The sequence below is a fragment of the Cynoglossus semilaevis genome, chromosome 11, assembly GCF_000523025.1.
Source record: "Cynoglossus semilaevis isolate Cse_v1.0 chromosome 11, Cse_v1.0, whole genome shotgun sequence".
NCBI classification, from domain to species: Eukaryota; Metazoa; Chordata; class Actinopteri; order Pleuronectiformes; family Cynoglossidae; genus Cynoglossus; species Cynoglossus semilaevis.
The window spans coordinates 4314582-4340705 of record NC_024317.1 but is presented as its reverse complement, the minus strand read 5'-3'; the positions used below and the strand labels follow the sequence as shown (position 1 = coordinate 4340705).

General features: G+C 42.4%; 1 protein-coding gene across 7 annotated transcripts in view; it reads left to right on the top strand.

The window, feature by feature from the left end:
• Positions 1 to 26124, top strand: part of itpr1b (inositol 1,4,5-trisphosphate receptor, type 1b) — an 80448-nt gene that overhangs the window by 3918 nt on the left and 50406 nt on the right. For 3 of the 7 annotated variants that reach the window (XM_025060433.1, XM_025060432.1, XM_025060434.1), the window contains exons 3-39: positions 2314 to 2384; positions 9087 to 9196; positions 9751 to 9837; positions 10705 to 10863; positions 12028 to 12126; positions 12763 to 12846; positions 12929 to 13075; positions 13223 to 13318; positions 13531 to 13575; positions 14260 to 14414; positions 14845 to 14944; positions 15092 to 15252; positions 15367 to 15508; positions 15617 to 15775; positions 16118 to 16290; positions 16381 to 16500; positions 17234 to 17428; positions 17502 to 17753; positions 18160 to 18301; positions 18395 to 18548; positions 18634 to 18824; positions 18992 to 19124; positions 19218 to 19272; positions 19356 to 19521; positions 20106 to 20279; positions 20363 to 20437; positions 20526 to 20663; positions 20749 to 20874; positions 20965 to 21165; positions 21253 to 21504; positions 22098 to 22223; positions 22309 to 22437; positions 23195 to 23221; positions 23565 to 23685; positions 23793 to 23977; positions 24060 to 24208; positions 24312 to 24423. In XM_025060433.1, the coding sequence (XP_024916201.1) occupies positions 2314 to 2384; positions 9087 to 9196; positions 9751 to 9837; positions 10705 to 10863; positions 12028 to 12126; positions 12763 to 12846; positions 12929 to 13075; positions 13223 to 13318; positions 13531 to 13575; positions 14260 to 14414; positions 14845 to 14944; positions 15092 to 15252; positions 15367 to 15508; positions 15617 to 15775; positions 16118 to 16290; positions 16381 to 16500; positions 17234 to 17428; positions 17502 to 17753; positions 18160 to 18301; positions 18395 to 18548; positions 18634 to 18824; positions 18992 to 19124; positions 19218 to 19272; positions 19356 to 19521; positions 20106 to 20279; positions 20363 to 20437; positions 20526 to 20663; positions 20749 to 20874; positions 20965 to 21165; positions 21253 to 21504; positions 22098 to 22223; positions 22309 to 22437; positions 23195 to 23221; positions 23565 to 23685; positions 23793 to 23977; positions 24060 to 24208; positions 24312 to 24423 (5011 nt within the window). Of the gene's footprint in view, positions 1 to 2313; positions 2385 to 9086; positions 9197 to 9750; positions 9838 to 10704; positions 10864 to 12027; positions 12127 to 12762; positions 12847 to 12928; positions 13076 to 13222; positions 13319 to 13530; positions 13576 to 14259; positions 14415 to 14844; positions 14945 to 15091; positions 15253 to 15366; positions 15509 to 15616; positions 15776 to 16117; positions 16291 to 16380; positions 16501 to 17233; positions 17429 to 17501; positions 17754 to 18159; positions 18302 to 18394; positions 18549 to 18633; positions 18825 to 18991; positions 19125 to 19217; positions 19273 to 19355; positions 19522 to 20105; positions 20280 to 20362; positions 20438 to 20525; positions 20664 to 20748; positions 20875 to 20964; positions 21166 to 21252; positions 21505 to 22097; positions 22224 to 22308; positions 22438 to 23194; positions 23222 to 23564; positions 23686 to 23792; positions 23978 to 24059; positions 24209 to 24311; positions 24424 to 24899; positions 24936 to 26124 lie in introns of all 7 variants that reach the window. The other 4 variants (XM_025060431.1, XM_025060430.1, XM_008320050.3 and 1 more) reach the window with 3 other exon arrangements.

Here is a 26124-nt window from a genome sequence, read left to right as displayed (position 1 = left end):
GTAGTGATAGGATATCTACACGTATGAGTGTGTGGTGGGGGGGTGAGAGGACGAGAGGGGTAGGTGAGTGTGGAGGAGTAAGTGTAACTAATAAAAGCCGGTTATAGTGAAAGTGTCAAATCTCATTATGAAACTCTTTCCAAATAAGGTGATAGACCAGTCTAAGGTGGTAGACTAGTCTAAGGTGGCAGACTAGTCTAAGGTGGCAGACTAGTCTAAGGTGGTAGACTGGACTAAGGTGGTAGACTAGTCTAAGGTGGTAGACTGGACTAAGGTGGTAGACTGGACTAAGGTGGTAGACTGGACTAAGGTGGTAGACTAGTCTAAGGTGGCAGACTAGTCTAAGGTGGTAGACTGGACTAAGGTGGTAGACTGGACTAAGGTGGTAGACTGGACTAAGGTGGTAGACTAGTCTAAGGTGGTAGACTAGGCTAAGGTGGCAGACTAGTCTAAGGTGGTAGACTAGGCTAAGGTGGCAGACTAGTCTAAGGTGGCAGACTAGTCTAAGGTGGTAGACTGCCTGAAATGGGTTGGTGATGTTCATAAACACTAACTGACCAGGGAGAGGAACAGGGTTAATTCATTAAACTAGGTAACAGTTTTTGTTTTTTTTAAATCTGCCAAAAGCAACAAGCTGTCGAGTCCTTAAGACAAAAAATTAAAGTTACCATATTACAATATTACAAACTCTTTTCTTTTACTGCAAAATAAAAAAAAACATATGACGTTTTCTAGAGTCTGAGATTTTATTGACACTGACATTGGCAACAAGAATTTGGCTTTTCATCATACTGACATTTTCCACATTTTGTGCATACCACGATGCAAAAGAGCAGCTTTGTCATCCATAACGACGACGTCTGACAGTTTGTTTAATAGATGAAGGAGAAATAAATGCAGGTTTCAGGTCCTGAAATATCACCAGCAACACAAACTGGACAGTAAGGAAAGGCTTTCCTAAAAGTGTTATCCAATAAGAAGCCATGTTTTGGTCAATCCAAACCGTCTGCCGTCAGGACGTGGTCCACGTCTTCCCTCCTCTGCCTGACATTCCTGTAAAAAGAAGTGACCTATAGGCCGACAGAGACTGAGTCACAACGGAGCATTGTGGCCTTTTGTGATTGTCAGTGTATCCCACACTGGTACACACACACACACATATATACAGTACACACACACACTGCATGAACCCACTTACAGAGGTTTCATAAGAGGCTTTGGTTTTCTGTTATGTAGAAACACCGACTCAGCAGCTGACAGTTTGCTCACAGGCCTGTGGTTTTTAAAAAAAAAAAGTTGTTTTTTTTCAAAAGTATAATTTCATACTGACCCAGATAGAGAAGATCTTTGAGTCTGATTTTCTTTTCTTTTGTTTTTTAAGTCTAAGCTGCAGCTTCAGGCTGTGAGGTGCTCAGAGAGGAGGAATAGACAGGTCTGTTTGGACAACTGTAGACATTCCCGGGAAAAGGCCTGGAATGGATGTGGGACTTGGCCGCCGTTCAGATGACTGTTATTCTAAGCCAGTAAAAGCTAAATTTGTCACCAGAAATTCCAGTTTGCCCACAGGTCATGTAATCCTGAATAATGAAATGATAAAACTGTGTTGGGACAGTGAACACGTCACAGTAGAGGGCGCTGTCAGGGAAAAATGACACCAGTTTCACTGCTTCATTTTAATTTGGTTTTTGTTAATTAAGAAAAATTAAATTCCCTTTAATTCCCATCGCTGTACTGTACAGTTAATGGTGACTTTTGAAATTATTTCAAAAAATGAAATTAAAAACTGTTCTGTTATTTGGTTTATTTGCCTAAAACAGGCATGTCCAAAGTCTGGCTCGGGGTCCAATTATGGCCCGTGACGGATGCTGTTTTTGGACCTTGATATGCTTGGAATAATTGGCAAATCAATCAGCAAAAACGTATCTCCGTTCCAACGTTCTTTAAGATAATATTACAATATTAATGCCCTAATTTTATAATAATTGTTTTCATGGAAAATATTGAAGATAAATAGGTAAATATATAGACAGGTGTGTTACCAAGTGTCTGAATCTTTTGAAATTTAAAATTTAGTTTGGGATTCGAGTTACAAAAACTTTAAAAATAATATTACGAACTTGATTAAGCTTTTAGAAATAAAACATTAATCATTATTTTTCTTTAAATATTTTTGATTCATGTGACCCATAGAATAGTCAACCACAGTGGTGCTACAATTATGATGATATAAAAAAACGCATACATAAAACCTGTTGTCAGAAGTGTGAACTGTGTAGTCCCAGTATATTTACTCTATATTTTCTCCTTCCACAGCTTAGTGGATGACCGCTGTGTGGTCCAGCCCGATGCAGGAGACCTCAACAACCCCCCAAAGAAGTTCAGAGGTAAATCACGAGGATGCGCCTCCTCCTCCTCCTCCTCTTTTTTTTCCTTTTCTCTCCTCCTGAGGCCGTGACATCACGGCTCCACCGCGGTCTGTTTATACAGTGCAGCCTGTGAGCGACGCTGCTCAACGTGTTGTGCTGGGTTTCTCTGGTGACAGCCACAATATCGCTGCCCTCTGGACTTCAAACAGGACCTGTGTCAGTGTGTTCATCTTCATTATATATGTGTGTGTGTGTGTGTGTTCTGGAGCCCCTGCATCCATGCATGTGTCTATGGCTGCACACACACACATAGAGGCAGATGGAGAGAAAACCAATCTCTGATCTTGGTCTGAAAAAAAAAAAAAAACAAACAAAAAAAACAACACATTTGAAAGGACAAAGAAAAAAGAAAAATGGCGCCTCCCAGAAAAAACCTTGAGTGGGTGTACAGTCTATTATTAGCTCTCTTACAGGAAGTAGAACTCATGACCCACCGTTCTCAGACTAGAGCTTTATATCTCCAGGGCGTTAGGGTTGTATTGAACATTTAAATGCTGAAAATGTTGCTTTTAACCATGTGGGAGCTGAGAAGGAGCTCATTGTCCTGAACCGTCACTGAACAAAAACACAGGCTCCAAACTGTTCAGTAGAGCTCAGCCATACTGCATATTTTGGTATCGATCCGATACTAAGTAAATACGGGCCGGTATCGCTGATACCGATCCGATACATTTCAATAAATAAGGTAGATGCGTCATTGCTAATTACTAAATCTCAATTAAGTTTCTTGAGTGTTTTTTGTGATGTTTCATTTTTTAATTATTAAATAGTCAAAACCCCGGATAAAATTAGGACAGAGTTTATAATTAAATAGAAAATGCTTTTATTATTGAATTTGTTTGATTTGTGCGTCTAAGTCACTTCACGTCACGTGACCTGGCCGTTTCCTTTTTGCCGAAACCGCAGTGTTGCAAACAAGATCGGAACTTAACGTAAAGAATCGATCTCACCAGGCTAGCATCGATCTGATACCAATACCAACTTGGTATCGATATATTTGGATCGATCCGCCCACCACTACTGCTCAGCTTGGCTTGTTTGACCAGTGTTGAAGTGGAAACTAAAGTGATTATTGACTGAGGTTTTTTCAGTCCAATCAGATTGTTTGTACAGCGTTGACTCTTTTGGCCGTGGACAGTTTGTAATGCGCAGACACACTTGGGATTCAGGATTAGCTCAGTTTACTCAAGACTAGACCACACACACGCACACACACATTTGCCGCCTGACATCTCGTGGAGCGGTTATTACCCCCAGCAGACCAACACTGACATCACTGACTTTATATAAACACCCAGTGCAGAATGATTAACTCCGGACACACAAGTGTCTGTGGTTCTGCGGCCGTGCCTGGGTGGAAGTCAAAGGCATCACCAGCTCCGAAATGAGTCGGAGCAGAAACCTGTGTAGCAGCACTCTGATTGTTTGTCACGTCCGAAAATTAAAACGGTCCATTATCCTAACGCTGAGTAATTATACGTTCTGTTACTGTGGATGTAATCAGCCAGGGAGGCGTCCATTGTTTCCATTGTAGCGGCCGGCTCTCAGTAATGGCTGTGCCTCGTTCATCTCCACCTTTGAATGCACTGTTGTTTTTTTTTGTTTTTTTTTGCTTTGACCTACATGTTACACCAGCCTGGTGTACAGCCCACTGAGGGAGAGCTGCTGCTGTTTGAAACATCGTTCTGCTGAGTGGTTTATGTGTTGTTGTTGTTGTTGTTGTTGTTGTGGGCATGTAGATATGCCCCTCTTATAATCTGTACATGAGACCCCCCCCCTCACCCTCCCAGCCTGAACATATATACAGTTCTATAGATGTCACACTACAGAGGCCTCTTGAACGTGCAGACTGAGAGGCTGTGGTTAGTCCTCCCATGTGTCAGCTGGTCATGACTAGAAGAGGCAGGAAGAGGTGAAGATGTTGTTGATCTTAAAGTTGACCACTTTTTGAACACCACATCGTCCGGTGTCTGTGCCCTTTAGCAGGTACCATGTTACTTACATTATGTGTTGTACTGCCTTAAACACCTACGCTAACCGTGGCAACATCATATAAATGTCACAACAGTCACAAAACCCCCAAAAAAACCCACAGAAATGAAAGCAAGTGAATGTAACACGGTCCAGTGTTTGGAGGTTGTCAGATAAATAACAGATTGGACTCTGGACCAATGGGAAAGTAGTTAGAGAGATATCCAGACGTAGCCTGTTCTAGAGCATTGTTTCTCAAAGACTGGGTCGCGACTGTCAAGAGTTTACGAATAATGTCTATTGACTTGGGTCGTGATTGTTTGTGACTTTTTAACTATGGGTCCTCAGAAAAAAAATGTTTGGGAAAAACTGATCTAGAGTGATGAAAAAATATTATTGAATGTAGAGAGGGGATGACGCCGTGGTCCATCATGCCGAGGGGAGATCAGTGTGCTTTTGTGAATATGTTTTGGTTTAATGGATTATTTTCTTTATTATTGGTCATACAGAGGATCAATTGTAGTCAACGGCAGTGTTCAGTTTTTCGATCATTCTGAAAAAGTTGGTTAAAAAAAAAAAAGAAACCACTACAGCAAACATTAGAACTCTTTCAAATTTTAAACGGTTGTAAACAATCTGTATATAAATTCATAGAACTGTCATGTGGTTTATTTTACACTCTAAAAATGACAGTTGTGCAGAGAGAGTCCGACCGAACGGATGCTCAAAGAGAACGAAGCCAAAATAGTCATATTGTCCAGACTTTCACCACGGAGGCATGCATACCATTTCCTTCAAATATAAACAGCGCCCCCTCCACACGGTCACAGTCAGCTCTGTGATCATCTGCCTAAACAATAAGATCACGGAATCACTCTGTTATTAATCCCACAGATGCTGTTAGTACTTCATCACACACACGTCGGCTGATAAAACCCACGTACTTCACTTGTTTATTTTGTGTTTTTCCAGCAGTACTTCATTTTGTTTGTTTGTTTGTTTGTATCTATCTATCTATCGTCTCCTTCTGGCTGTTGTTTTTACCTCAAAGAAGAGTTTTTTTGTTTTTTTTACTTTCCCTCTGGAGTGTGTAATAACACCTAGGGAAAAAAATGTTTTGTGTCCACTGACGCTGCCAGAGACACTGGGTGGTTCATCTGAGATAAACACCAGAAACACTTCTGTTTTTAGTCCCTTCCTCTTCTAATAACGACACATGTTGGTTTCCTTTCTGTTGACTGGAGTTGTCTTTTAGGAAACGGTCAAAGGAAAATGTTAGCTGACCTATTTACTGCCAATGACAATCAGCTGCTTCCTGTTTATGTTTTGGGGCCTCGGTGCATGTAGCCGTATGTGAACAGAAGAGTATGAATAAATCAGAATAGCTGCGGTCGATTTAACTCCATTGAAGTTAGTTTACCGTTGGTGTTTGTGTTGCTCTGGGCTGGACACGTGTCCAAACCAGTCTTTCTGGTTCTGTTTAAAGACTTGCTGCTTCATTGTGTTGAGAGGATTTACACACACACACACACAGAAGCAGTTAATGACTGGGCGACAGTCAAATTCTGAAGAGGAAAAGGAAGTTGTAGTTTTATAATCCTTTAAAAATATATGGACTGCCAAGTTGTTTAGAGCAGTTTATAACTGTTAGGACGCCCTGTGATGATGATGATGCTGATGATGATGATGTTGATGCCAACTGTTTGTTTGTGAAGTACAGTTGTTTTGTGCTGTTTGGTTTAGGTCCAGTCTGTTCTGTTGTCCCTCTCATCTTCCTGGTTTGTTCCCGTGTTCACAGCAGCCTCTGTTTGAGTTCTACTGTAGTAAATGTCTTTCTACTGTAGTAAATGTCTTTCTACTGTAGTAAATGTCTCCTAAAGTACTCCTCCTCCCTCCCCTCCCTCCATAATCACTCCTTATTGAACTACAGAAACTTGGAGACATCCTTCCTACCACTGACCCCATGCTTTATAAATAGTTTTGTTTCCTGAGACAAGTTTTAATGAGGAGATCTTTTCTGGTGCACGGGCGACAACGCTGCAGCAGTGGGCAGGGTTTTAGCATGCCAGGCAGAAGGTCTTGGGTTTAAATCCAACGCCCTTGTCTTATGGGGAGGGGTTCCATTAAGACTATATGTATATATATATGTATATATGTGTCCTGCTGTACCTGGGTCTGTTAACCAGTTAACCTAATAACCTGAGTACCTGGGGAACCCCATGTACACAAAGTGGGAAAAAAAATACAAACTCAGTGTTTCCTGGTAGGACGGAGGCAGAGTTTGAAGTTGAAGTAATGACAGGAGCCATTGTTAAAAAATACAGACAATCAGGATGACAAAAAAAATAAAATAATACAGACAGTCTTGGTGACATTGCCGACAGCACCATTTCCAAAAGGAAGCCAACTTCAGCAGAGCTGGCTGACGAGACCATTGTCTTAATTATGAACCAGTGGCAGCGATAATTAAACAGCAGTGAGACGCAGCTGCTTAATGTACATGACCAGAACCAGACAAACTCCACACAGAAAAACCATTAATTACCCGCAAGGATCAAACGGTTGACCTTCTTAGTGTAAGGCAAGAGCACTTATCACCATTCATACTGACCTAGGTTTCATAGAAACTAAAAAAAAAGTTAATTATTTGTCAGTTGACAAATTTAATCATTTGCTGGGATGTTGATGAACTGCAGCGTTTTTTCCCCCCCATCAGTTCCCACGTCTCTCGACAGATTTCAAGACTTGGATTTTTTAGGGTTAAAGTACTGGTTCCTGTCACACATACTACCAACCAGTGTTCCAGTCGGGGTCATGGACTGGTGGAGATTGTTTCTTACAGAAGTAGAAGTGACTGAAGCCTAATTTTGTGTTCGCCCGTTGAACAGAAGCCAGATTTTTCATCCACTTGAGTTGAACATACGAGCCAGTGTTCCTGCAGCCTCCCTCTCTCTCTCTCTCTCTCTCTCTCTCCGTGTCTCCCTCTCTCTCTCCCTCTCTCTCTCCTCCTCTGCTCTTACACAGTTTCACATTCTTTCTCTCCTTTCCTGTCTTTTCTCATTTGTCTTTCACTTCCTTCTCGATGTTTTTTCAACTCTATGCTGATCTGAGCTCGAGTCGACCTTATCTGATCTGATGTGTGTGTCTGTGTGCGTGTGTGTTTGAGGGAAGGGGGCGGGGCCTGCTCTAGTGTCTGGTGGAAGAACGTTATCTCTGAGGAAGAGAATAAAGTGTATGACACAGACGGAGGAATTCAGAAAGGAGAAGCAGAGATGGGAGAAAGTCACCCGACCCCTCTCTCTTTCTCTCACCCTCCGTCTCATCTTCCCTCCCTCCGTCGTCATCCCACTCCCCTTTTCTTGGAAGGCCTTATTTGGTCATGTTACTGTGGCCGCAGCAGCAGAAGAAGAAAGAGGATGGACAGATTGTTTTCCTCCTCATTTCCCGTCCTCAGAACACAGAGCTGTGGTCTGGTGGGAGGTGAGGGCAGAGTAGAACCAGTACAGGGAGGGAGGGAGGGAGGGAGGGAGGAGCAGATGTTTTGTTTTTTTTTCAGTCTTTGGACAAAAAAAAAAAGACGCTGGAGTGCAGGGACAAAATTCAAACTACGCTCTGGAACACCGCAGCGTTCCCACGTGGGGCCTGTGTTCCAGCTGCAGCCGTGGTGCAGCCTGTTGATGAAGAGGAACTTCAGTGGGAGGAAAGAGGAACTCTGTGTGTGTGTGTGTGTGTGTGTGTCACTCCTGCCCACATGCAAATGGGGCTCCTGTCATTACACCTGATGATGTTCGACGCTCTATGAAAATCAGCCCCATTATCAGGCTCCGCCGATGACATCATCACTCTGAGCCGTTTCTGACCGTGTCTTACACACACACACACACACAGATAGCCTTCTTATCTGTCACGGCTCCTTATCTCCACAGACAAAGGCCTTTGATTTCCGTCTCGCAGGATTACAAACCGAACGGTGGAGGAGTGTGTCAAATTAGTGTTTAAACACTTTGACTCATTGATGTTGGAGTTCGTCACCAGATGGGCCAGAAATAGTCTTTTATCTTATTGTCTCCTCCTCTTGTTAGTCAGACCTGTAGGAACATTATTACTGTAATTTGATCTATTTTCTATTTACAGCATGAATAAATACTGAGTGGATTTTTAAATAGAAAATTACCTGGAGAAACATTCATTTACACAAACAAAACAAGAAATACCAAGAACAAAAACACTAAGGCCCTTTAGGTAAATGTCATCTAAAGCAGGGGTTCCCAACCCCTGGTCCGTGGGTCATTTGGTACCAGTCCACACTGGTACACAGTGAAAAAATGTACTTGTTTTCTAAAAGTAATCCAGTCATATCCCTGTACTTTTTTCGTTCAAAGATAATCTGTCAATGTTTCAGACCAACAGGTCAAAGGTCATTCAGACTCTGATACTGACAGAAGAAAGTCTGAAATATTTTTTATTTTGAAAATGTTATGATCCTCCAACGATGGCGCGGCGTTACCAGTCCGCGGTACAGACTGATACCGGCCGATTGGTACAAAAAAGCCATGATGAGGTTTAGGGTTTTTCTGTATTTGACAATAATTGATTAGAGAACTTCAGAAGACTGAAGCGAGGATTTCTTGACACAGACAACCCAGACCTGACCCTCACTTGTCTCCCTCTCTCTCTCCGTCTGTGTAGACTGTCTCTTCAGACTGTGTCCCATGAATCGGTACTCAGCCCAGAAGCAGTTCTGGAAAGCAGCAAAGCCTGGAGGGAACACGGACACGGTGCTCCTCAACAAGCTCCATGTAAGTCAGGTGGTCACATGTTCACCTCCCAGCAGTCTCTGCTGTCTCTCTACTGTCTCTACTGGTCACACCAGCACACAGACCAGTCCACAGAACCCAGATCAGAAGGATGAGCAGATTAGGGTATTCCACCACATTTATTTTTATTTAGTTTGAAATGAACGTCCATAAGGTCTGTTTTTCTAGATGGCGCTGATGTTAATCTGCTGACTCAAAGTCTCAGAGTCCATTTATAGACATTTCTGAGGGCTTTTCTTCTCACCGTGCTGCCGTTCCAGCCTCTGCCCACCAAGCCTTCGTTTTCTGCTGCAGTACAACTCCATTTAAAGCAGTGTGTTATCTGACCACACAGTCATAAAACAGGAGATTGCGATCTCTCCGAGGTTTCCATGGAGACGGCAGTTTTTGGTTAAAGCTCCTCAGCTGAAGTGCAGCAGTTTTCAAGAGTTCTTCTCACTTCATTTCTGCTTTTCATTAATACATTAGTACAAATTACTAGTGTGTAATTCTTCTCCCGGTGTTTTTCTCTGACTGTTTTCTTTTTTTTCTGGCAGCATGCAGCTGACTTGGAGAAGAAGCAAAATGACTCTGAAAACAAGAAACTACTGGGAACAGTTATTCAGTATGGGAATGTTATTCAGGTTGGTTCCATAAAAATAAAAACATCTGTTGGGTTTTGTGCAGATACAAATGAAATGATGAAAATACAGTGAAGTTTAAATAGGAATTCAATGACTTTTGCCAACAGTAGTCGAATTGAAATCTTGAGTTTTTTTTAATGATTTGACTTTGAAATATGTAAAGTTTTAAAGCGTTACTCTGTTGGCAGCTTGGCTACAGTCTCTGATTAAAACCATACATTTACAGCACATAGAGAAGGAGCATCTAAAATACACACTACATATATTGTATTGTGCAACATTATATATTTGCTCGGTTTGAATTTCTTGTTGAGGCAGGAAAATGTCAGAGGTGAAAAATTCAAATCTTAAAAACAAAACATTATGGAAAATGCAAGACATTTAAACTGAAAGAATGCTTTAAAAATAACTGTGAAAGAAAACGTACTGTAAGAATGCTTTAAAAATAACTGTGAAAGGAAACGTACTGTAAATATGTTTGTAAATATATGTTTATATATACATATATTAACAAATATGTATAAAATATATATATTCATATCATATACATATCATGTATGTATAGATATGTGTATGATATATACATGTATGTGAGTATATATGTGTGTATAAATGAAAAGACGTGTACTTTACATTATTGTTTCCCAAAGTATGGGTCGCGACCCTCAGGTGGGTCGCAAGAGATTTTTTTTTTGGGTTGTTTCGCATCATGTTTCCCAGGAGTTTAGGAATAATGTCTATTGACTTGGGTCGACTTTTAAAATATGTGTGTACACTGTGTGTACATTGATGTTAATGTTGTACAACCCACTACATTTAAAGCAAATGTCTAATTTCCACTTTTGTCCCCCCCCCCTTTCTAATCAGATGCTTCACCTGAAGAGCAACAAATACCTGACGGTGAACAAACGTCTGCCCGCTCTGTTGGAGAAGAACGCCATGAGAGTCATGTTGGACACAGCTGGGAATGAGGGCTCCTGGTTCTACATTCAGCCCTTCTACAAACTCCGCTCCATCGGGGACAGTGTGAGTCTCTCTGTCTACAAACATTAGGAGTGGATGGAAAAGGGGCGGGGCATAAATGTCACTTCTAATTATTATGCACTTATTGATAACCGAGACGGTAAATGTCACTGATGCTTTCAATGTCCTCGTGATGGAGAACATCACTGACACACAGATGCTGGGTCGACCTGGCTGTCAATCACACGCGGTGACCAATCATTTCCACCTGACACCTTTTATTTTCTAACCCCAACCCTTTCCTCTTTCCTTCCACATGTGATGATCTACGAAAACAAAACTTTATATTCTACAGTATATGTGTCAAACTCAAGGCCCGGGGGCCAAATGTGGCCCGCGGGAGCATAAAGACACATTTGAATTACGTCCATTAAATAAAGTTAAATTAATAAGGTTTTTTTATTACACAGAAATGAACAATATTTGTAACTAATCAGTTGCAGAAACATTTATTAATACGTTATAGAGTCTGCTATTTACAACCGGCCCTTCAGGGGGCACTGTGCTGCTGATGTGGCCCCTGTTTTACACCTTGAAGTTGTGATTGACTACATTAAAAATAAAGGTGCAAATGACCTCACTTTCAAAAGTAGAGTTTCCCCCCCGTCTGTCTGTCGTCTGTGGTTTTTAGCCCACGCTCATCTCATAACATGACATGACATTTTTTTTCCCCTCGTTTCTCTGAACATTTTCACACCTTTTATTTTTTCGGTGTTTGTCTTTGAGTCTCCCCTCCGGCTAAACTCCCACCCTTCTATCTCTCTTCACACACCTGCCCCAGCAGCCGCGGGGCATTTAACTCATCAGAGCTCTCGTTAGCGCTGGATCTTCTTCCCTGGGAGGAGGAAGTAAGAGGCTTGAGTCCGAGGACAAAATTAGCCTCAGCCTCAGACCAGAGCTGTCAGTTAAGCTCCTCACCGAGAGTGTCGGGGCCGGAGGCTCAGCTCCCGCAGCGGGATGATATAATAAGGTTCTGTTGTTCATGACAAATGATGAATGACACTTGGAGAAGATGTTCATGGTCTTACAGCTGACCTCTGCACAGCTCTGACTGTAATGTAATGATTATAAACCACCGTAGTCTCTGTTATTGTCCACGTTTCCCTCCCGACAGTCGTTTTTCTCACACTGTTGTTAAAGCACTCGTATCTGTGTTTTTGAACGCAGGTCGTCATCGGTGATAAAGTGGTTCTGAACCCTGTGAATGCGGGGCAGCCGCTGCACGCCAGCACGCACCAGCTCGTGGATAATCCTGGCTGCAACGAGGTTTGTTGGGGAGGGGGGTGGAGGGTGGGCAAATGTAGTTCATTTTCATTCCTCAGAAAATGTCTGTGGGAGTTTGTGCCGTGTACGATCTAATTTTAGCTGCGTCTTCATCACTGCCGCCTGGTAATTAGCCGTCTGTTGTGGAACAGTTCAGAGTCGATGGAGACGGTGTTGGTTCTGGAGGAACTGTGACGTTCAGCTGTCAAACCACTGACAACAATGACAAACACTTCATTTCACAGACATTTGACACGAAGGGAGGGAGAAGGATTAGAATTAAACAAACATTTAGGTGACATCGTGTGAATATTGATAATTTAAGTTATTTTTTGTGCTTATTTTTTCTACTGCTGTAAATGTCTTGGTTTAAAAAAATCCTTAAAACACATTGAAGAAAATACTTTGCCATTATTCTTTTTGGTTTCCATCAGGGAATTCCTTCAGTAGAATTCAAACATTAAACAGGTTTCAATCAAATTTTGAATTGAAAATAGTTTTAATAGTTTTAAGGTTTAAAAATCAACGTTTTTGTTTTGCTTTTTTGTTACATTATTTTTTTTTTCAAACCAGCATTTCAGACATTGGTGGCGTTGTTGCATTTATTTGTGACGACATATTCATCTGTGTGTTTTCCAGGTGAACTCCGTCAACTGCAACACCAGCTGGAAAATCGTCTTGTTCATGAAATGGAGCGACAATCAGGAGATCGTCCTGAAAGGGGTTCGTTTTAACTTTTAATGTGGGTTTTTACCTCCTTAATGAGTAAAATAAATGTAGGCGTCATTCTCTGTTCCTCCTACAGGGGGATGTGGTTCGGTTGTTTCATGCAGAACAGGAGAAATTCCTCACCTGCGACGATCACAGAAGAAAACAGTACGTTTTCCTCCGCACAACCGGACGTCAGTCAGCCACGTCTGCCACCAGCAGCAAAGCCTTGTGGGAGATCGAGGTCAGAAGGGATATTTTAAGCTCTGTTGATCTTGTTGGGATTTGTAGTTAATATTTTTGGCACTAAACTTAAAGCGAGACTTTAAGTTTCCCATAAACCAGTTGTAATGAATTGTTCTCCGGTCTTCGTTGCTCTGCTGTGTTCCAGGTGGTGCAGCACGACCCCTGTCGGGGTGGAGCCGGTTACTGGAACAGCCTTTTCAGATTCAAACATCTGGCCACTGGACACTACCTAGCTGCTGAGGTCAGCTGAGGCTCTGGTCGATATTAAAGTGCTGGATTTAATCAAAGTCATATTGTTAGAGCAAATTATGAATCCATTTTGTTATCATCGGTTTATTGTGTATTGTGTGTTTTTTTTTTTTTAATCTCCATGATCAAATAGCTACAGTTGATAGAAAGTTTAGAAAAAAGTGTGATCCCATCCTGATTGACTGTTTGTTTGATTTGTTGTAGGTGAATCCAGAGTACGAAGAGGAGTGTCCAGAGTCACGCTCCTCGGTGAGACGTACACACAGACAGGCTGAGGTGGATTAGGAGTTCTTACATTCAAGCAGATTTACCTCAGTTTGCCAACCTGTGAAGTCTATCCACAGATAAACATGTTATATTTACATATACATATATATATTTTAAAGAATACTTGTCTTGAATACTGAGACTGTAAACACAGTAAACTAATGGTCTAAACTTTAATGGTCAGTTAGCCAACAGCTAGCTTCTGTAGCAGGGGTGGAGGGTCATTAAAACTTAAATAATCTTGTAATATTTCTTCCAATGGTTTTTTATAAATGTATGATACATTGATGAGGGTTCACCTTTAAGTGACAGCAAGGGAAATGTTTTTATTTTATTTTATTCATTATTTAATCCCTGCTGTAGTTTGGTTAAACGAACAGCAGGTGGCAGCCTTGACCTGTATATTGCCAATATTCTTTTACCTGGTTTTAGTGACTAACATAAGTGTTCACGTCTGGTCACCAAACAATAAGTGTTTTTTTATGTGATGTAATAATAACAATATTTTTTAATTTTGTTTGTTTATTGAATGTTTTGTGTTAATATAGCTGTTTTATAATTAATTATTATTAGTAAAAATAATAATAATAATAATAATAAACACATCAGATCATGAGCCTGAACCTGAGCATCTGTTTTGTTTTGACATATTTCCTGTCTCCACAGCTGGACTCAGAACAGGAAGCCCTCAGAGCCCGTTTGAGGAATGTCCAGGACAAAGTCATGTACACCCTGGTGTCTGTCCCTGATGGGAACGACATCTCCTCCATATTTGAACTCGACCCTACCACCTTAAGAGGGGCAGACTCGTTAGTGCCCAGGTAAGAAAACGTTCCTGGTACCTGCTCTGTCACCCGTTTAATTCTTGAATTTCACAGTGTTGTGCATTAGCAACATCTAGTGGTAAACTTGAGTATTGCTGAACAGTATTAACAGTAATATTTTTTTAATTTAATTTTTAATAATTTCCCTCTGTAACAAATTGATTTTATCACACCTTATAATTTTGGTTATAATTGGTTTCAATTAACTCCACTAAAACTGGAGTAAAAAAATCTTTGAAATTTACTGAGATCTGTGCTATTTCCTGTGTAACTGAAAAGTAATTTCAAGAAGAAATGTGAAGCACGAGTGTGAGTCAATATCGGGGTTCTTAATCATTCAAGTAATTTTATTCAAATTAATGAATAGGCAACTGGCCTGTCTTAAAATGTTGACATTTCAACTCCTAATTATTTGAATTTCCCTCAGAAACTCCTACGTCCGCCTCCGACACCTCTGTACAAACACGTGGGTTCACAGCACTAACCAACCCATTGACAAAGACGAAGAGAAACCTGTCATGTTACGTGTAAGTGACATCACGTCTCGACCAAATGAAGAGAAGAATGTTACGTGTAAGTGACATCACGTCTCAACCAAATGAAGAGAAGAAGAAGAAGAAGTCGTCGCAGAGTTGTTGTTGTTGTTGTTTATTGTTATTTATTTGTTCTTACAGATCGGGACGTCTGCTCTCAAAGAGGACAAAGAGGCGTTCGCCATCGTTCCTGTTTCCCCGGCAGAAGTCAGAGACCTGGACTTCGCCAACGACGCCAGTAAAGTTCTGGCTTCCATCGCGGGAAAGTTAGAAAAAGGCACAATCACCCAGAATGAACGAAGGTGCGACTCTTGATGATGATGATGATGATGATGATGATGATGATGATGATGATGTTACCAGAATGTTATATAGTTCCATAACATTGATGAGACTTTTTTCCCCTGTCCAACCAGAGCGGTGACGAAGCTTCTGGAGGACCTGGTGTTCTTCGTCGTGGACATTCCCAACAACGGTCAGGACGTCCTGGAGATCATGGTCAACAAACCAAACAGAGAACGACAGAAACTCATGAGGGAACAGAATATTCTCAAACAGGTGAGGTGTTTTCTTGTGAACTTTTTCTCAGCTCCTCTGAACCTCAGACCTTTGACCTGATATCAGAACCGTCCTCTAAATGTGGACAACATTGACTCCTCTGTTCAGATCTTCAAGCTGCTGCAGGCTCCCTTCACCGACAGTGGAGACGGACCCATGCTGCGACTGGAGGAGTTGGCCGACCAGCGCCACGCCCCCTTCAGACACATCTGCCGCCTGTGTTACCGCGTCCTACGGCACTCTCAGCAGGACTACAGGAAGAACCAGGTATTATCAACATTTTCAACCTTCCACTTCTTCTTTATAAGTTCAGGCCCAGTGGGACGCTGCTTTACACTGATGCAGGGGTTTGTACGACCCTGCTGCGGATTCTCTCTCCACTGGTCTGCTACAGGCCAAAGTGGGAACTGCAGGCTTGTTCTTTAATAACTGTCTATTTTTTTTTAATGTTTTTCTGACATCAGAATGCTGCTACTGTAACACTAAAACGATCATTTTTCATTTACCTGACATCAGAATGCTGCTACTGTAACGCTAAAACGATCATTTCCTGTAATCTTCCAGGTCTGTGAGCTCCTGTTCAGTCTGTCTCCGTCTCTGTCTCTGCAGGAATACATCGCCAAACAGTTCCGCTTCATGCAGAAACAGATCGGCTACGACGTCCTGGCGGAGGACACCATCACAGCTCTGCTCCACAACAACCGCAAATTACTGGAGAAACACATCACGGCGGCTGAGATTGACACGTTCGTCAGCCTGGTCCGAAAGAACCGGGAGCCCAGGTTTGGTTTTTGTCTCAGCCTAAAGAAATAAACGTACAGTGAACCAGCGTCACCGTTGAATGACCAGCGTTCCTCTCACTCCGTGTCCAGGTTCCTGGACTACCTTTCAGACCTGTGTGTGTCGATGAATAAGTCCATCCCTGTGACACAGGAGCTCATCTGCAACGCCGTTCTGGATCCCACTAATGGTGACATTCTCATCGAGACAAAGTGAGTGCTGATGAAGATGTCTTTGTTCATCTCTTCTCTGACCTGTTTTTTTTGCACTGTAAATTAAATATTGAAGTCGGTGCTCACCCTACCATCAGAGAATCAATCCATTATGATTCTCAGAAAACTTTTTAAAAATATTTTAAAAAATATATTTAAAAAAACTCAGCTATTGGCAATGTATGGCAAATTACTGGAGAAACACATCACGGCGGCTGAGATTGACACGTTCGTCAGCCTGGTCCGAAAGAACCGGGAGCCCAGGTTTGGTTTTTGTCTCAGCCTAAAGAAATAAACGTACAGTGAACCAGCGTCACCGTTGAATGACCAGCGTTCCTCTCACTCCGTGTCCAGGTTCCTGGACTACCTTTCAGACCTGTGTGTGTCGATGAATAAGTCCATCCCTGTGACACAGGAGCTCATCTGCAACGCCGTTCTGGATCCCACTAATGGTGACATTCTCATCGAGACAAAGTGAGTGTTGATGAGATCGTCTTTGTTCATCTCTTCTCTGACCTGGTTGTTTTCCACTGTAAATTAAATATTGAAGTCTGCAATGAATACAGTTAGATTTTGTAAACATAAAATAAATTATAAAAAAAAATTCAGGCATAACATAGTCTATATTGCATGTAAAGCGAGCTCAAAGTGATGAGCAGCTTCATATCCATGATAACAAACACAGAATTATTGGCTGATGATTTGTCCTTTTTCACCAAACCTTTGTCTACAGACTGGTCCTCTCCAGGTTTGAGATCGAGGGAGCGCCGCTGGGGGAAAATTCCGTGGAGTCTGAGGAAGATGAGGAGGAAGTCTGGTTGTTCTGGAAGGACAGCAACAAAGAGATAAGGAGTAAAAGTATAAGAGAGCTGGCCCAGGATGCCAAAGAAGGTCAGAAGGAGGACCAGGATGTGATCAGCTACTACAGGTACACACACTGCTCCTGGTTTCTTATGTCAGGAGGTCGAAGCCTGTCAGTGATGCCTGTGTCCGCTCCACAGGTACCAGTTGAATCTGTTTGCGAGAATGTGTTTGGACCGACAGTATTTGGCCATCAACAAGATCTCAGGCCAACTGGACGTGGACCTGATCCTGCGCTGCATGTCCGATGAAGACCTGCCCTTCGACCTGCGGGCGTCCTTCTGCCGTATGATGCTGCACATGCACGTGGACCGTGACCCGCAGGAGCAGGTCACGCCTGTCAAATACGCACGCCTCTGGTCAGAGATCCCATCAGAGATCGCCATCGATGAGTGAGCATCTTTAGAAAGTCAAACAACAATAATGAATGTTAAACAGGGATGTCCGATAACATCGGTCGGCTCGATTTCATTGGCTCGTTATTAGCATAATTATGTGTTTGGACAATGCATAATTATGTGGTATCGGTAAGAATCGTTATCTACGATAATGAAAATCTGATAACGAATTCCCTGGAAATCGCACGTAGAGTCCTGAGAACTTTACCTCAGTTTTGGGGGCAAACGGCTGCATATATCGGATGATATTGGAATTGGAAATTTAACGTTTGGACAATATCAGATATCGAACATCCCTAATATTAAAGGTAAAACAATTTTTTTCGAACATCCCTAATATTAAAGGTAAAAGGAAAAAAATAACTTTTTTGGATCCATTTGTGTTTTTTTTTCGCTCCAGTTATGACAACAATGGAACATCCAAAGACGAAATCAAGGAAAGATTTTCTCAAACTATGGAGTTTGTTGAGAACTACCTGAGGGATGTGGTCTGTCAGAGTTTCCCCTTCGCTGATAAAGAGAAGAACAAGCTGACGTTTGAGGTCATTCAGATTCACACGTCAAATCCAATCACGGGAATAAAAGTTTCTCTGCGTCGTCAGTCTGTACAAATCCATTTCCTTTGCCCGGTTTAGGTGGTCAACCTGGCCAGGAACCTGATCTACTTTGGTTTCTACAACTTCAGTGACCTGCTGAGATTAACTAAGATCCTGCTGGCTATTTTAGACTGTGTCCACGTCAGCACCACCTTCAGTTTCAACAAACTGGACAAAGAAGATGAAAGTAAAGGTACGTCCCACAGAAACGGATCAAACACAAGTGTGAAGTCGATCGTATTCATGACGTTTGCGTTTTCACATGTGTACGTTATCAGGCAGTAACGTGATGAGGTCCATCCACGGTGTCGGCGAGCTGATGTCCCAGGTGGTGCTGAGAGGAGGAGGCTTCCTTCCCACAACGTTCAACAACAACGCGACCGCGGGCGCAGTTAAAACGCAGACGGAACCGGAGAAGCAGGACATCCTGGTCATGGACACCAAGCTGAAAATCATCGAGATTTTACAGGTTTGGATGAGGCACATGACACACACCCAACATCAGGGGTGAGGAGGGGTGAGGAGGGAGTCCTGACTGACCTTAGACACTGCTCCCAGAACACTCAGACCACGTGCAGTTTTAGTTGTTGCGGAGTGACTTCCTGTCCACTTCCTGTCTTCTCTCCTGCCCCACAGTTCATCCTGAACGTACGTCTGGACTACAGGATCTCCTGTCTGCTCTCCATCTTCAAGAGAGAGTTTGATGAGAGTAACTCCCAGAACGAGTTGACCATCACCGGAGTGGTGGAAGGACCCAACAACATGCCAGGTCAGATTTGTTGACGTGACGCTGCCTTTTACAACAACCACAGGTTCCAGGTCATGATTGGTGTTAATAACAAAAACAAAACTCTGACTCCAGGGGCTCTGGATTTTGAAAACATCGAAGAGCAGGCAGAGGGCATATTTGGTGGAAGGTAAGGATTTTCAGTACAGAAAAAATCTCAAGAAATGCTGTCATGTTTCTGCAGTACAGTCGGTGTTTTCACTGTAATTCTAGTGAAGAGAACACGCCACTGGACCTGGATGACCACGGGGGCCGGACCTTCCTGAGGGTCCTCCTTCACCTGACCATGCACGACTACCCTCCTTTGGTGTCCAGAGCCCTGCACCTGCTCTTCAGACACTTCAGCCAAAGACAGGAAGTCCTGCAGGCGTTCAAACAGGTAACCTGACGCCACGGGTTCTACACACGAATCAGAGGAAATTCTGGTTCTGGTTCTGATTTTTGATGTACAACCACACAGTTGACCATTGATTAAAATAATACATAGACTGAAATATGGATGCTGAAAGGTTTAATTATGTTATTGTTATTTATGTATATTTTGATGTTAAAGAAATTTGTAAAAAAAATCTACATTTGCTACTTTTAGAACATTTTTTGCAATGTTCAGGTAGACTTCAGTTTAACTTAAGTTATGATGATTCTACAGTACTATAAAATCAATGTGTTTTATAAACAGACATTATAATAAAGGTTTAAAACTGTGTGAATATCAAAGGAATAACAAACAAAATTAAACACAACCTTTTTTTATTAGCAACAGTTAAGATTAGCTGCGAACACAGAGTAATAATTAACTAGTGACTTGTGTTTGTATAATTATATTAAAGATCTTTTCATCATTAAACTAAACTAATATAATGTAAATCCCAACAGCTGAAGTAAGAAAACATGAGTTTGTTTTTTTACACACAGCTTTTGTCGTTACATATGAAAGTCTTAAAAAAAGAATTTTGTCGACAGGTCCAGCTGTTGGTCACCAGCCAGGATGTGGAAAACTACAAGCAGATAAAGTCCGACCTGGACCAGCTGCGTTCTATCGTAGAGAAGTCCGAGCTGTGGGTGTACAAGAGACAGGGTCCTGACGAAGGCATGGACGCGGCGGACGGGCTGTCGACGGAGTCGGAACACAAAAAGGTAACGGTCGGTGTGAAAAACCTCGACACGACGTCAGTAACCGTCGGCTCTCCTCCTCATCCTCGTGTCTTCTCTTCATGAAGGGTGACTCCGGTGGGACAGACAAGCCGAAGAAAGCCGAGAGTACGAGCAGTTACAACTACAGAGTGGTGAAGGAGGTATGGAATCGCACTGTCAACAGCAGGAGGACGCGTGAAGTTTTTTATTTTTTGTTTTATTTTTTTAACCCTTTCCTTTTCCGTTTAGATTCTGCTGCGACTCAGCAAGTTGTGTATACAAGAAGGTCTTTCAGGGAGGAAGAGCAGGAAACAGCAGCAGAGACTTCTGAGGAACATGGGGGCTCATGCTGTGGTCCTGGAGCTGCTGCAGATCCCATACGAGAAGGTTCAGTACAGTCACTACAGGGTCACCACAGAGTGTCAGTAAAGAGCGAACGTGTCTTCACGTACGAGCGCTTCTCTCCTCCCAGGGCGAAGATCTTCGTATGCAGGACATCATGAAGCTCGCTCATCAGTTTCTGCAGAACTTCTGTGCAGGGAACCAGCAGAACCAAGCTCTGCTGCACAAACACATCAATCTGTTCCTCAACCCCGGGGTGAGGAGCTGTGTGTGATCAGATGAATGAATCAGTACCGGTGTGTTCTGATCGGTTCTGATGCCTCTCCACTCCTGTTCTGGTTCCCAGATTTTAGAGGCCATCACCATGCAGCACATTTTCATGAACAACTTCCAGCTGTGCAGTGAGATCAACGAGCGCGTGGTCCAGCACTTCGTCCACTGCATCGAGACGCACGGCCGCAACGTGCAGTACCTGAAGTTTCTGCAGACCATCGTCAAGGCGGAGAACAAGTTCATCAAGAAGTGTCAGGACATCGTGATGGCAGAGGTCGCGACCTTGTCTCCTCCTTACCTTGACCTTGTTGGTTTTCTGCTGCAGTAGTTCTGACCCAAACTGCTGTGTTTGTCCCAACAGCTGGTGAACGCCGGCGAAGACGTCCTGGTCTTCTACAACGACCGCGCGTCCTTCCAGACGCTGGTCCAGATGATGCGATCGGAGCGGGACCGCATGGACGAGAACAGTCCGCTGATGTACCACATCCACCTGGTGGAGCTGCTGGCCGTCTGCACCGAGGGCAAGAACGTCTACACCGAGATCAAGTGTAACTCGCTGTTACCGCTGGACGACATCGTCCGCGTGGTGACACACGAGGACTGCATTCCTGAGGTGAGAGACGGACTGTGACCAAGACTGGGGGACGGCCTGACCGTAAGAGACCCTAAAGTTAGGTTCCAGGTTTTATCACTGCTGTGCTGCAGCAGCTGTTGGATGAACTCACGGTCTGGATGATTAAAAACTCTATTAATAATCACAACAACAACACATTCATAATCACGGTTTTCTTCTCCGTACCTGCTGTTTACTGCACAAAATAACTATTATTTCATTAATAAAATTATAATTATAATATATGCACAGGTATGATATGATACTACCATATTACATAAGGGGTTCCCAACCCCTGGTCTGTGGACCGGTGCCGGTCCGTAGGTCATTTGGTACCGGGCCGCAGTGAAAAAATGTACTTCTGTTTTACTGATTTATTTCATTCCAAAAATAATCCAGTCATATCCCTGTACTGTTTCCATTCAAAGATAATCTGTCAGTGTTTCAAACCTACAGGTCAAAGGTCATTCAGACAGAAAAAAAGTCTAAAAGAGGTTTTATTTAGAAAAGGGAATGATCGTGTTGTTGTGCGTCCTGTTTGTCCTGATCGTTCCTCCTCAGTTGACTTCGGCTCTTGACTCATATCCTTCCAGGTGAAGATTGCTTACATCAACTTCCTAAATCACTGCTACGTGGACACGGAGGTGGAAATGAAGGAGATCTACACGTCCAACCACATGTGGAAACTTTTTGAGAACTTCCTTGTTGATATTTGCAGGGTGAGTAAGAAGTAACTTAGAAAAGAAAACACTTACTGGAAAAGAACAAACTTCCGGAGCAGCTTTATTTTTGTCCTGTTCCCAGGTTTGCAACAACACCAGTGATCGTAAACACGCCGACACCATCCTGGAGCGATATGTGACTGAGACGGTCATGAGCATCGTGACCACCTTCTTCAGCTCACCGTTCTCTGACCAGAGCACCAGTCTGCAGGTACAGTGTACTTTACAGCTGCCATTTACTGTAAAAGTACTGACACATTTTTAAACAATTTTTATGTTTAAGATCTATCCAGGGTTTTTTTGGATTTTTTTTTGGTTCTGTGTCTGGGGTTTTTATGTGTCATAGCTCAAAAAAGAGAAGAAAACTGTTTTAAATGCAAGTAAAATTGCACGTTATTCAAAAAGTTTTGATTTGGGATTTTTTATTGGTAACATTTGTCTAGGCTAAACTGACCTGACTAACCACTGTTAGACTTTTGTTTTTTTTTTACAATTTTGTGCATTTTTAACATTGTGTCCTTAAGGTTTCCTACTGCCAGTGACTGATAATTGACACAGCATTATATACTGTACGACAGTGTTTCCCAAACTTTGTTTCTGGGGACCCATATTTTAAAAGTCACAACCCTTTGCGACCCAAGTCTACAGACATTATTCGCAAACTTCTGGGAAACGACCCAAAAAAAAAATTCTTGCGACCCACCTGAGAGTCGCGACCCAGTCTTTGGGAAACAATGCTGCATGATATACCTTTGATAAAACATCCATTAAAAAGAATTAACGGGATATTTTCAAGCAACTCCAAATTATATATTTATTCAGGAGAAAAACATCTTTTTAATCAAAGGAGAAACTGCACTTCACTGCAGTTTTCCATTCTTTTAGAGCAGTTCGGTCTGAGATGTGTCGTTATAAACCTCTTCAATAATTAGTTTGCCTGAACCTCGTTCCTGTTTCCTCCGCTGCAGGCGTCTCTGTTGGGGAAATTTTTCCAGGTACATTGTTAAAATATTTCAGGTGAAACTGGGAGCTGGGATCAGCAGAATTCACAATGAAAATGAAAAAAAAAAAAACCTTTTCACTCTGGGTGAGATGTGGACAAAACTCTGCACAGGCTTATTCCTGGACACCACTGTGTCAGCGTACTGTATCACGTGTGTGTGTGTGTGTGTGTGTGTAAAGGAAACAAAAGTCCGGCTGCAGGTGCTGAAGATGACGAATGTGTTACAGAACGTTCTTCTTCTTCTTCTTCTTCTTTCACGCCTGCAGTCGTCCGGTGTGTTGTTGTGTTCCGCCGTCGTAGTAATAAAACCTCGTCTTCTTTTCTTCTGCTCTCAGACCAGGCAGCCGGTCTTTGTGCAGCTGTTGCAGGCAGTGTTCAGAGTCTATCACTGTAACTGGCTGGTCCCAGTCCAGAAGGGTTCTGTTGAAAACTGTATAAAGGTGCTCTCTGATGTTGGTAAGAAGGCGTTTATCTTTCCCTCCAAAAGTGTTTCTCTGACGTTTCATCAGACCAGATCCTTTATGAACCCGTCTGTCTCTCTGTGTGTGTGTGTTTTCTGGCAGCCAAAGGCCGAGCCATCGCCATCCCAGTGGACCTGGACAACCAGGTCAACAACCTCTTCGTGAAGTCCAACAACATCGTCCAGAAGACGGCCATGAGCTGGAGACTGTCCGCTCGTAATGCTGCCCGCAGAGACTCGGTGGTCACCGCGTCACGGGATTACAGGAACATCATAGAGAGACTGCAGGTGCCGTACACTGATCCACCAATGAGTGTCAATCACTGACTCATCGTGTTGGTCTGAACACTGAGGGGTCTGTGTCCTGCAGGACATCGTGTCCGCTCTGGAGGACCGTCTGCGACCTCTGGTCCAGGCCGAACTGTCGGTTCTCGTGGACGTGCTGCATCGGCCCGAGCTGCTGTTCCCCGAGAACACGGACTCGCGCAAAAAGTGCGAGAGTGGCGGCTTCATATGCAAGTAAGTCAAGTCAAATGAATGAGTCACTAATGAATCACGAATAAGTTACTAATATTTTGAATTTGGTTTTAATAGAGTGTGTTTGTTTTTTTTTCCTGTGTAGGCTGATCAAACACACCAAACAGCTGCTGGAGGAGAACGAGGAGAGACTGTGCATCAAAGTCCTGCAAACGCTGCGAGAGATGATGACCAAAGACCGGGGCTACGGAGAGAAGGTTGGCCATGTTGTTGTTGTTGTTGTTGTTGATGTTGTTGATGTTGTTTTTCTTTTCATGATTTGGTTCATAAATGACTTTTACAAAGAGAAGACTTGAAGTAGGACTAAAAAAAAGCCGTGTTTGTCGCCCTGGTTTTTTGACTCCTGATTTGACTGATTTGTAGCCTATGTAGTAAAAAGACTAATTTGATTTACCAGGTATTTTCTAGGCAATTGGATCTGATTTAGCGTAACACTCCACACAGAGGCACGTTATTTAATTTGTCGACGTAGAACAAGTCAGTACTTTGACGAAGTTCCCTCCGTGGCCTCCAGTCATCTTCTGATTCTCTCGGCTCCTCTCACAAACACCGTTCATCCGACCACGACTGAACTCACCTAACTTCCGTAACGTGCTCTGCTGTTGACCTCTGCTGAAGCTTTCCTCTTCCCGTGTGGTTTTTCTAACCCTCTAAACCCTGTCTTCTCTTTCAGCTCAGGGCCTTTGATGATGAGATGGATTTGCCTAAGGTTGTACTCGTATTTATGTCCTTGTGTCTTTTAGTTGATTTATTTTTGTGATGCCTGCCTTGTACTGGTAGTAGAACTGTGACTGTGTCGTAGCAGCTGCTTTGGCTGGTAGTTGTACAGTAGTTAGCGGGGGGGTGGGGGGAGGCTAGGCACAGCTGGAGGCCCAGGGTAGAGAGACGGTTCTGTCGTCCACACCTGCTGCTTTTCCTGCCATTAAAACCAGCAGTGAAGATAAATTGGAAAAACTGAAAACAGTAAAAAAAAAAAACAGAAAACGATGAAGATAAAAAGCAGGTAATACGCTGTGGTTTACTGTTGTGTTGTGTTCAAAGGTGAGTCACTCACTGACCAGGCATGAGACTCAGTGTGTGTGTGTGTGTGTGTGTGTTTGTCTACATATAATCTATATAATATCTTTATCTATATAATAAAACAATATAAATATTTCTACCACAACAGTTGTAACATAAGTTTAAAATCGCATCGAAGCACAGAATCATGGGCTTTAAATAGGAAAACGAAACTTTATAAAATAATATCATTTACTGTCAGATGTTTGTACGTTGACAAAACTCCATTTCTAGAAATCTTCTATATTTATTCAAATTAACCAATTTAACCAAATCCTTAAATTCACCATGTTTTACAGACAAAGAGCCCAAATTGTTTTTAACTTTTATTTATTTAACTTTAATTATTTATATTTCAGATATTTATTTTTATTTCCAATAATTCTAAATGAGTTTGGATTGGTTAAACATGAATTTCAATTAATGAAAGGGTTGCTGGTTTGAATCCAACCCTAAGGACTTTTCAATTCCCAGACACTAAAGTGTTAAAACTGCAGAGAGTAAATGAGCTTAAAAAAAAATATATATATATATATATATAACATTTTTCTGTAAAATATACATTTCAACTTGAACATAAAAACCGCTGTCAGGTCATAAATGACACCTAAAGTGACACCCAGTCAAATTCATTCTAAAGGTTAGGGATAGATCTGATAAAAAGTGCAGAATCACTTACTCGGAAATGACCAAAAACCCTGGACTATTTCTCTGTAACTTTTAAAACGAAAGCTCCAAATGCCACACAGGATGTTGATTCATTTCTGCACAGCCAGTGACGTCAAAGCCCCAACATTACCACACCTGCTCCGTTTGATGCAGGTGATTTAATGTCTGTG